This window comes from Nipponia nippon, unplaced genomic scaffold (assembly GCF_047370975.1).
Source record: "Nipponia nippon isolate SJK-2023a ecotype South Korea unplaced genomic scaffold, ASM4737097v1 scaffold_11, whole genome shotgun sequence".
Lineage (NCBI taxonomy): Eukaryota > Metazoa > Chordata > Aves > Pelecaniformes > Threskiornithidae > Nipponia > Nipponia nippon.
This window is the reverse complement of record NW_028262302.1, coordinates 23998974-24011107: the sequence shown is the minus strand read 5'-3', so window position 1 is coordinate 24011107 and position 12134 is coordinate 23998974. Positions and strand designations below refer to the sequence as shown.

Here is a 12134-nt window from a genome sequence, read left to right as displayed (position 1 = left end):
CTCCTGACAGCTGCTGTGCTTTTGCAGAATTTTAAGATACATACATACGTACATTTTTCCCCTCCCATTGCTGTTTAAATTATGTACGCAGAAGAGAGAAACCAACTTTTCAGGGAAAAGCACGGCTTTAGCTGTGATGGACAGTGATTTGTTATGTATCAATCTAATTCGGAAACAAGATAACAGATAGAGGTTGCAAACTTCCAACACTTCAGTACCAGAACTTCCATCTCTGCTGCTTTAATTCAGAGACGGTTGGCAGAAGACATCCAAATCTCGCTCGACAGACACTTGAAAGCAAGCGGAGGCAACCAAAAGCTCCCTCCCGCTGCATTTCTGTATGTAGCACACAAAACTGTCTTCAAGAGATCAAGCGTTAGACAGACCCCATGACCTTACTCCACTGAGTGTGTCAAGATAGGAGGAAAAGAGTGGATAAACACCTAAAAAGCAAGTTATATATCGTACTTGCAACAAAACAGGCCTCGGAATCATCCTTTAGTTCCCCACCCCCGACTACTGGTACCAAACCAAGTCAGGCCCGTGAGGGCATTGCAGTGAATTCAGACGGGGCCAAAGCTTTTGGTCCACTCGGTCACAAACCTGTGAATTCCACAGAAACAGGCAACAACCCGTGACTGGGGAGAGTAAATCTCAAAAGTGTACGTGATCCAGGTGTGTCATAGCCCTGACACTCACTGCCCAAGTTGTCTCAAAATAGCACCAAGTAATTTGAAAAACAGATAAGGATGTTGGGCATAACTTTAATTTAACACAAGTAATTAAAAAAAAGTTGAGAGAAATGTGATTTTTTTAAAGCTGCACTTTTAAATAACCAGCAGTAACAAAAGCAAGTGAATCATCTTAATTATCACCAACAGGCAGACCCAGAACAACTATGGATGCATAGTTGTGGCTGAAGGACATTAACAGTTTGTAAAACATATAGTGTGGAAACTTGATACTTCTGGTTGAACAGGATTCGTTTCCAGAGATGATGAAGACCTCTTCGGCACAGCTGTAACCATATACTGGAGGTACCCTCTGTGCCTCAGAAACCGTTCCTGAACTCCAGGCTAATCCTCTAAACTTGACATTCAAAACTTGTTTCGAAAGAATTACCTCTCCATCCTCAGGCAAAAAAATAAAACCAACCCCTCCTCATTCCCTTGCCAACTATTCTGTAACATAGCAATTCTTAAATACTCTTGTGCTGTTTTCAGTTGTAGTCCACATATGTTAACTACGGCATAATTACCAACCACCACTTGACTGTGATGGTCCTCGGAAGGCTGAAGGCAATTGTGTGCGCAGAGCCAGATGCACAGGTTGTAGTCTGCCAGTGGAGCAGAATAAGCATAAAGACTCAACCGTTTCAGAAGTACAGGGCAATTTTTGCACCACTTAATAGGTATTTGATGGAATACTAAAACAAAGCTGTCCTAGGGAGATGTCTAAGCATAAAACCTCTCTGCAGAGAGAAAAATTTCTTAAAGGACACGCCCTAACCTCTAAAAGGTTTTGTTAAAGTCTGCTCATATTGGTCTGTTACTCCATAACTGCCGTCTCAGAAGGCAGTGTTCATTTTTGTTTTTTAACATTCCCACTTAGCATGTGATACTAGCTTATTTCAAATGCAGGATTTGGGATTTTAAGCACCACCAGTGTAATTATAGCTATCAATTTCTTTAACCCACCGAAGATCTCCCCAGTCTTCCAGGTGCACCCCCCTGAGATGCACTTACCAGGAGAGAATGAAGCTGCTTGCGAGATTCTTGGGTATTTTCACACAGGAAATATGCCCTAAATAATGCCAGTTTAACAGTTCTCATACACTTAAAAATTAGCTGCTTGGAGTCACGTGTTCCTCTTTGGTTGAATACATTCATATCTTTGCTATGAAAAATACGGCTCCATCAACTGCTTCTTTATGAGCTTGTTATAAACCAGTGATACGGCAGTGCGGAACAGTACGTATTTTCTGTTTCATCAAGAAGTAATTCCTTCAGGCATTAAGACCTGACATAAAATCTTTTAATATATTGAGCAATTTCATTAAGTTCTCTGTAAAGAAAGCAAAATACAGCATGAAATACAAAAGCTTTTAAAACATGCCAGGGAATTTCAGTGGGAAGGTAACAAATTATGCAAGCCACAGGCCTATATTACACATTAAAAATGTTGGCTGAGACAATAAACAACCACAGCAACATTTTTATATAATATGATTTAAGATCTATTGTTCAAGAACTAGAGAGCAAACATTTACTCTTGGCTGATTAATATTAGCAACTTAAAAAAAATAACAAAAACAAAAAGGCATTCTTCTGATGACTGAAATACATTCCCAGGTAGAATTCAAGCATCGTAGTTCTCTCCACGGAATACCTCCAAAGAAAGCAGAGCCAAGTACTGCCTGAGAGATTAAACGCCAGGAGAACTCTACACAGCAGAGATTCCCACTTTAAGAATTTTACTTTTTCCTGCTTTTGAGGGAGCTGTTGTGAACCCTTACTCTCTTCTGCACGGAAGAAGCAATCTTCATAGACGCCTTCTTTGTGAGGGACCTTTCCACAGCTCCGGGTTTCCATAGCAACAGCTGAGCATCCTCTCCACCCGTCAAGAGAGACTCATCTGTCAGGCTCCAGCAGAAGGAGCGAACAGTGGCAGAGTGTCCTCCGCAAAGGCTACCCACCAGGCTCAGCCCATCGGTGCCGCAGCTGATGAGGTGAATGTTTCCTGTGGGCGTTCCCCCAATAAGGAAGAGTTTGTCCGCCTTTTCGTGGTACAAGCCACCCACCAGGTAATGTAAGCTGTCCTGGCCAACGCAGTCTGCGTCTCTGACATCCAGAACATGCAATAGTGTTATCGGTTCTTCGGTATCTAACTGAGCAATGTCCCACCAGCAAAATCCCTCATCGTGTGTCATGCAGTAGACCTGTTTATAATCTTTGCCAGACCAGCCAACAGAACTTACTGATGAATCTGAATTGCACGTTGATAACAAAGCATCATCTTCGTTATCCTTGTTAATGTCAAACACATTAACCAGCCCATCAGTTGACCCAGAAACTACCAAATTGGGTTCGATAGGATGAAAACAAATTTTAGTGATATCATCATTGTGACTTTCAGAATAGACTCCCAAGGGTTCTTTGGTTGTGCTGGCACAGTTTGTAATGCCTCTTGCATCCCAAAACACTAGAAACGTGTCCTTTTCAACTTTTTCTGTTCCAGCACAAATTATGAGATCACTGCAGTTGATATCAAAACTGATGAAAACGTTGGAAGGATAGCCCCTAAACACCTGCACAGCTTTCTGAGTTGCTAAACGAATATCCCAACATTTTACTGTACCATCGCTGCATGCTGAAAACACTACGCTGTCACATGCGTGTGCAAATCTGACTCCATTAAGTATCCCAGGACAGCTACTGTACTCCCGCAGGAAGTTTAATGTTTCCCTGTTATATACCCTAATTGACTTATTGGAACACGAAACTGCCACAAAGCGACTGCTTTCAGATTGAGCAGGTTTGGAAATGTCTATATCCAGTAAGTAAGCAGGTTCCTCACTCAGCGTAGAACGTTTTGCTATGCGCAGACTAGCAAGCTGCTCTTCAATCTTCTGCACTGCAGTCATCTCAAATGCTGTTCCTAATGTTGTCGGAAACCTGTAATAAATAAAATCCAAGGAGAGTGTTAATTATAACATTCTTAAATAATATTAGCTTTAAAAATATGTATGAAAAAGCACCTTGCACAGAAATGATGCCTGAAGTCAAAATTCAATTATCCTGATGTCCTACCCACTACAACTTCATTTGCAGAAACAGAGAACCAGAAAGGGCTCCCCGAGTTAAGGAGTTCAGTCTCTTGTGACTGTAAGCACTACATCATATAATCCCCTTAAAAGATTAAACAGCCTGTGAATCCTGTGACAGTCACTTAGCTAAGTTTGCTTTATTATTTTTATAAAGTCAATAGTAAAGTGATGTTCTCCACAAGTGGAAAGAAAATGAAGTCATCACCACTACCTGAGGAGGAATAATTTTTGTTCTAAAAAGTTGCTAGGAGGCACGGCCCACAAAGAGTTGCATGAGTACAACTGCAGGAGATGACTTAGGTGAACTTTTCTGCTGAGAGACGCACAAAGGGTAGGCAGAGAACAAGACCAAAATTACATAGAACTACAGCCTGAAATGGCCAGATGAGATAAATTTTACAAGTATTTAGGTGCCCACTGACGCACATAAACACCTGTCAGCATACCACGGAGCACCTAAACAGGCTACATGACATCAGTGGAGTTCACTGGAATTAAGCACTTTTGCCTTTTTCATCAATTCCCCTAAGAACCTAAGTGTTTTTTGAGCCTCCTATAAAACCACATAACGCTGGCTCTTAGTGTAACAGGTAAAAATCTTCCCTTCAGAGGCAATTCTTCTCTGGCACTACTGAGCCCTCCTAGAAACCCAAACTATTTCAGTGATGCACACAAATTCAAATTTTACCAAGCAAAACCAAAATTAAACGATATTCTCTCAATCCTCTCATATATAGATTCACTTCTAAAAAACCATGTGCCCTAAAAAACCAAAAAATTCTCCTTTCTATAACACAAAGTAAAATTCATTTCTGTAATTGCAGTAAAGGCTTTCATCAGTTTTGAGTCAGAAAAAGTACTGAAGCATTTACATTTAAAAGAGATCTTTGCAATCATAGACAATACATGATTTTAGTGAGTTCACAAACTACAACCATTTTTAAAAGAAAGATGTAGGTGGGGGTACGTTAAGTAAGCATAACCATCCACACGAATGACTTCTGTTAAAATTACAGGTTCAATTAGACTACTCTTCTGTGTTTAACAAAAACAAACATTGAGGGAATCACAGCAGGTTCTAGGGGGTCAACACTCCAGTGACTTCTCACTGGTACAGATATTTCAGGTAAAGCAGTACTCAAAAGTCTCCTTATTTCCTTAAGGACTAGGCCAGCATCCTATCCTAGTTACCACACGCATGAAAGGACCCTTTTTGAAAAATACCAAACGGAAATGGAGTAAATATCAGGCAGGCCCAGAATGCAAGAAAATATTCTCATGCCTTCCCAGCTGCCCTAGCACAAATTTTTCTGCAAATTCTTCCGGCTGGATTTTTAGGGATGGAATGAGCAAATTTTCATGTATTACTTGTTTTAGGGTAATTATTTTAACGGTCCGTGAGAGACCAGCAACAAAGGAAAAGTTGCTATGACAAAACTGCATTCTGCTTTTTTGTCTTCTTGGTGGTGTTTGTAGTTTCAAGGTTTTGCTTTCCCTCCTCCTGTTTGGTACATGCAAATATTCATGACACCATGTGACAAACGAGCAAATTCTTAAAAAACAGCTTAAGTAGGCACACTCATAAAAGCTTAATTCCCAAGTCACAAATAATCTCACTAAGCTATTTGCCTGAGTAATATCCTGACAATGAGGTCCCCAGGTTAATCTTCTACATCAAAGCAACCTTTCAGAGCACATCTACAAGTAATTTTTGCCATAAAACGCAGACATCCTGTGGAAACTCCTTTCCTCTCTGAAGAGAAGTTGTTCAACATGTTTTCTGGCATTAGCCTGCCTACAACCCTACCCGCAGAGCTTGCTCCTTACTTACTTTTCTGGGTATGTCCTCAAATGGAACAAGCTTTTACTAGAGCTATTACATAAAGCAGACTGTTCTCAAACACTGCTCGCTACATTGCTCAAACACAAAACTATTAAACTTCCATGCAAATTAATAATTTAAATTTAAGAAATAAAATAGTTTAATATTATTAATAAGTACAGCTTTTACTTAATCCAATTTACTGAAGAATTACAATGGAAGCTTCTATTTAAATGCTGTTTCAAAAACACACGCTTGCAGGTGGAGAAAGGAGTTTTCATAAACCAGCTATCCTGTAGTGCTATGGTTAAAAAAAAAATTGGGTTCTCTCTGTAAGCTTTTTGTAAGAAAAACGTAGTTTTCCAGACTGACCTGAATTTCAAGCTCTAAATATTCAGACTTTTTATACTCAAAAGGCCAAGTAAATTCAAACAGACATGTTCCTGACAAATGTCATCCATTTGGAAAGCAAGCTGCAGTTGTTTAAATATTACTGACTTCAATAGAGAATATTATTCAATGAGCAGTTTCTACAACACTGATGTCAGAGCTTTTACTGCTGGGGAGGGAAGGGCAAGGGAACTCTACAAGTATCCAGAAGCTGTAAAAAGCCAGAGTCTGCAAAAGCACGTTCATTCAGGTTTAATGATATTTTCTAGGAAATAAAATTAGCCCAAGATAGCTCTTAAGCTTTTACCCCCGAATGACATAGGTACAGCTATTCTGAAATACCAGAAAATTCTGTTCGTGTTTCCAGATAGATGTGCAATTTATATCATCAGGAAGCTGGAGGGTACAGTTTTCAATTCTATTTCCACTGCAGCAACTAAGAAGCCTTAAAATTGCATTTGATGGCAGCCAGGTTTTTGCTAAAAATTCAGTAAAATGTCTGCCCTAGTAAGAAAGTCTTCAGACTATTATGAAATTGTGATTGAAGGTTATATAAACAATTCATGCTCAAACTTCAGGGTGTAGCTGCCAGCCCTTCCTTTTCAGAAGGGGAAGTCACTGTTGTATTTTGATGGGAAAGTTTAAATGGCAGGAATAGGATCTGTGTTAAATTTATGAGACAAATAGGAAACAATGGTCTTCCAAACACAATAGAAGATAACTAAGCATTGGACTGCAGCCACCTACAAAGCACATGGTGCTCTGCACCGCAGAAGCGAAGCACTTTTAGTTTAGCACTCCTTAACTTCAACAACACAGGTATCTCTTTTGTTTTTTGCCAAAGAATCCTTTGGCAAAGTCAGTATCTTTGAAACCTGACATACTTTGGATACAGCACAACAGCCAGTTGTGACGATCAATGAGGAAAACTGCTCATGCTAATCTGACAAACTGCCTGACACAAAGACTCTGTAGGGCACAGACAGCTTGCTCTTGAACTGTTCCAGTCTCAAAAGAAATCGCAGAGAGCACTGGCCAAAACCTCGTCTTTCCTCAAGGTACCTCCTTTGCTCAGAAGATGAGGTGGTTAATTAAATTCAGGTTCTTCGTTTATTCCAACTCACAGTGGCCCACGGTCTGGATCTACAGTCTCAAGACAGACAAAATCCAGGTGATGTTAAGATGCCAGGAAAACACCACCACTTGGATGACACAGGAATACCTGGCTGAGGGTATGGCTACGGCTTGTCACTTGCGTTTGAAACAGGAGTCCAATCCCATCCCCAGGGATCACCATTCCTCATATGTAACAGCTGCATCTCTCATCTGCATTCATGTCTGCACCCCCCGGAACAAGGTAACGCCACCTTTTACAGATTAACCCTGAAACTTGTGTGTTGTTGTATCTAGTCCTCTGGAACTACATTCATGTGATCTTTTCTATGCATTAACTTCACACTTACATGCAACCCCTGCACATCTCCTTGGTATCACAACTATCAAAACAAATAAGCTTCTTGAAGGACACTCAAAACTCATAACATCTTGGGAACTCGGAATAAATACAGTACTCTGAAATAACCTAAAATATTTTGACCTCCATGGCATCCTACAAGGCTCCTTTAAAAAAATAAATAAGCTTGGTTTTTAGAATAGAAGGCATGAAGTGGAAGGGATGCCAAAGAAGCAGGACAGGATTTTCAGATGGCTTTGTTATGTATTTCTCACTAGTGGAGCATGGAAACAACCACACGGCAAGACTAGAAGCAAGCAGCCAGGGGTGCCGAAAGCAGGCCTTTCCGATGACAGAGAAATGAAAGGTAAGCACCTATCCGCACAAACTAAACATTTAATATTGTCTCAGCATATACTGCTCTGCTCTTTGTGCCCTGTTCTAAACGTTACAGTCTCAACTCAAGCCAACAGGCTCATGAGTCCTCTTTAATCCAGAAAGATTTTCAAAACATAAACCAGCAATTCCTAAGTTATTTTCCTTCTCCTTTTAGTGGTGTACACAAGGTGCTGCCAAATTGCATACTTCTCATTTCCAAAAGGGAACGTTAGCTCAACAGCGTATAGAAACATAAAATTACCTCTCTGAAAAATACCATGGAAAATGTGGGAGAAATGGAACTTTCTCAAAGATTTAATCAGTAATGTAAGAGCAACTTATGAGTAGGAGGGTAGAAACACGTAATAAAAATGAAAACAACCTGTAGTTTTGGCAATCTTCTCTGCAGAGGTCAAATACCAAAAATAGCAAGGGATTTGAACAGCAGTAGATGAAATCTTGCACTGTTCTTTTCCTACTATAAACAATACAAACAGACCCTCCCTTTATTTTCACGATTATTAAAAGTTCAAGAACAAACTAAGAACGAACCTGAAGCTCTGAGCAGTGGAAAGCAATTAATGCATGCAACATTACATGTGGTTTGCATTTTAAAACAAAAATGCAGAGCGCAAGGTTGGCTGAGGAGAAGGCATTAGTACGCTGCACTTCACTAATGCAAAATGCCTTTAGAGACCTCTCCTCGCTGGCACCACTTCACAACAGAAGATGGATCAGCCAAATGATCTAAGCACTGAGGGGAAGCACAGAACACCCATCAGGCATGCATAATTTCTGCAGGATACAAACTCCTATAGTTGATTTTATTATTTTACCAAAGCAGGGAGATAAGGTGTTTTTCCAGCATTCCCACAAAGCCATTTTAAAGCAAAGAGAATAGCATTTGGTCTATCAAGCAGGAAGGGAACAAGATGCGCGAGTGGCTACGCTAAAATGCAGAGAGGAGATGTAAACTGCCAAGAGAATTATTTCATCCTTTCAAATCAGCTACATCTAGTTTCCAAACGTAGAACACAGCAAGAAAAAAAATTCCATGTAATTTTGCATTGGCAGTACACAGAAAAATATATCAAGAGAGCAGAAAGGAGGAAAAAGATAAAACATTGCCACAACAAAGTCTACGGGGAAGAGCAAAAAAATTAGGTCTACCAAATTATCTGCCTTCCATGAAATTAATTCCTGCTCTCCCACCAGTACGGACCTTGTGGGTACAGTCCTGTTCCTCAACAGAGAGAAGAGCTGTAGGTGGGACAGAGAACCAAGGAAATGGCCTTAAACAACAGCATTGGTTAGAGGGAAAAAATAAAGAGTCAGAACTAGGAGAGAACAAAGGGAAAAAGTCACAGGTGCTCAGTGCTTTGGGGTTCAATAACTCAAAAAAAAAAAAAAAAGGAAACTACAACTTTTGTGTACTCATCTTCTGGGTGCATAAGCAGGTGTTCGTGTCAATGCAGAAACAAAACCTCTTTTTGAATATTATACCAGATATCTGTAGAGAGGGAACACAGAAACAACTTTTGGATTTGACCAGGCATAGTTTTAAATGCATAAATCATAAAAACCACACATTGAATATTTTCATCAAAAGAAAACTTAAAAAATTAGGTTTTTGGTGTAAGATTTTGCATTCCAACTGGAAGGACTTATTCTGACATTGCATCCAGCACTGGAAAATATGGTGGAGGCAGGCGAGATTTAGCCTTCAGGTCCAAATTGCAAGGAATTAACATTCAAACTTGAGTAACTGAAAACCTATTGATATAAATTCATGAACCAAAAGAGATGGTAAAGAGTTGCAAAAGACCCTGATGACAAGCCATCGTAAGAAAAATCTAAGTGCAGAACAATTCAATGGACAATTAAAAAAATTCAAATAAGCCAGAGAACACCATGCAAAACTATAAAAATGTTCAAATTACTAATTTTGGCTTCAAATTTAAGTAAAAATTATTAAAATTTGATGGTTAGATAGCTAAATTACCTTCTCTAGAACAACTTAGGAGACCCTAACATAAAACATGGGAAACAGATTCTAAATACACTAAGAAGCTGTGCCAAACATTATTTCAAACATGTTTGAGAATTTGCCTTTTTCAGTCTTTTCATCCAATTCCATGCTAGTGACACAGACCTACTAACAGAGAAGCAGCAAAGTAACTCTGTCACCAAAATCAGACTGACACCAGGAACTGGATCCAACTGAGAACTTTCTTGTGGGGTGGAGGTTTCCTAGTAGTGCCCTCACCAGACAGAGGATGTTATTGCACCCAGGTGTCGGTGAGGTGGTCATCCAATAAAGGAGACTGCAAATAAGAGGATAAGAGATGCTCTATTTTACTCTCATGGCTATTCTCAGATCAAGCTGACAGAAGCTGCAGCAGAAGCAATCCTATTTCATAAAGGCAGAACCGAAAGATTCCCAGGCAAAGGCTAAATTACGGAAAGAGATACTGTAATCAGGACATTTGTCTTCTAAATTCTATGTATTCTCCTTTATTTTTGTAAAGGATACTGTATTTTAAAACTCTGTGAAAGCTTATCTATGCCTAAATTGCATCCTCACGGCCTCTGAACAGGTAAACGACAAACTCTACATCCTCGGGTGGATTCTAGAGAACAGGCAAGAGCTGCCAGGAAAACTGTCCCAGCGCTGGGCCTTGGTTTTTGCACTGGAGCAACCCTCTGAGATGGGGGTCAAATATGAGGTTTGCGTCTACTGCTCCTCCCTTCTCTCCTCTCCTCCCAGGCACAAACAGTGCCTAACCTGTACTCCAGCCCAGCATGCTAACAACACACGGGGTGAGGCATCCAGATCACCTTCTAAAAGAAGAGTAGGCATCTACCAGGGAAGTCACGGCCAGTTCTCTGACACTCATCCTTTCTCTAACAAACACCTCCTCCTACGATGGGACCCAAGATATTGGTTAACACCCCCACAAGGAACTTCCGTTTGGACGATGTGTGCACCCAACAGCTCCAGAAGACTTCACTGTCCAATTGCTATGCAAACATCAATGCTCCCAACTCCAGCAGATGCTAGATAACTCACAGCTTCAGAACACGGCACCTTTGTATCCTGGTGTCTGTCTGTAATGTAACCACGGCTATTCAGCCAACCCGCTGCAGCACTTGAAGGGAATCCAAGTCTCAGCTTTCTGCATTTGTGCTTATCTCATTAGACCACAGTCACCACAGAAAAGCCATTTCCTTTCTCTTGCGAGCACCTCCCATTGCAGACACCATATTGACATTACTTTTTGTAACGACAAACATAGGAAAGAAGATACAGAACTAATCAGTCTCTCAATTACACACAGCCAGCAGCTGCTGGAAATCAAGCGCGTAGGGTACAATGTTCTCCTGCACACGGTACTAAGTTTTTCTCCATTCACGCTTCCTCAGTACAACCACGAGCAGCTAAGAGAAGGTCCATAGCTTTCTCTGAACCATTCCTCACACCCCTCCTCACTAACAGCATTTTCTTTTGTTAAAAGGTCATACAGCTTGCTGTTTGACTTGGCAGTACAGCTCTGCGCCAATATGGTCATTTCACAGATAAGGAAGACAGACATAAAGCTATTCATCCAAGTGGATTTGAGCAAGACCCTGGCCTACAAACACTTACTAGTCCTGATTCTGGCAGGACAGCTTACTAAGTAATTCCCAGCAAGCTTCAACATCCACTCTCTGCTTTCTTAATCAGTGAAACAAAGACAGGATTTGCCTAACTCGTAATACTTGTGTACACAAACATTAGTAAGTACAGTCAACAGTAGCCTTTCCAAAGAAAAAGCCTTGTTCTGAACATCGACGCTACAACATAAAATGTGAAAGTCACAGGAACACCACAATGCACCTGCAAATACCACAATCAAAAAGTGCTTCGATGTCCTTTCAAGTCTGGGATTACAAGAAAGGACTCCAAGAGCGATGATTTTCAGGGCCATTTTAAGCTGAACAAAACCACCACATGAATGGGCAACCCCAATCATCCACCCTACGGAGAAAGGTGAAAGGAAAAAATTACTTATGCAGCAGCATGAATAATTTAGTGACTCTGAAATAACACCATTTATTTCCTTCAATTTAGACACTGCCACTTGGTACCGACATCCTCATATAAAAAAACTGGAAATAAGTAAGAAGATTCTTCCCAAATATTAGTAAATTTTGCTGAAATTTTTCCAAAGAATTTGTTTCTACACCACAGGAAGCCTGGGAAATTTCAGCCTAAATTTAGCAGC

General features: G+C 40.3%; 1 protein-coding gene across 7 annotated transcripts in view; it reads right to left on the bottom strand.

Annotated features, from left to right (window-relative positions):
• Positions 1-750: 750 nt before the first annotated feature.
• The window catches only part of WDR89 (WD repeat domain 89), a 28707-nt gene continuing 17323 nt past the window's right edge, over positions 751-12134 (bottom strand). For 4 of the 7 annotated variants that reach the window (XM_087747938.1, XM_087747939.1, XM_087747941.1 and 1 more), the window contains one exon: positions 2017-3674. In XM_087747938.1, coding sequence (XP_087604064.1) covers positions 2474-3674 — 1201 coding nt within the window. In that variant the 3' untranslated portion in view covers positions 2017-2473. Of the gene's footprint in view, positions 3675-12134 lie in introns of all 7 variants that reach the window. The other 3 variants (XR_015702369.1, XM_009462203.2, XM_087747940.1) reach the window with 3 other exon arrangements.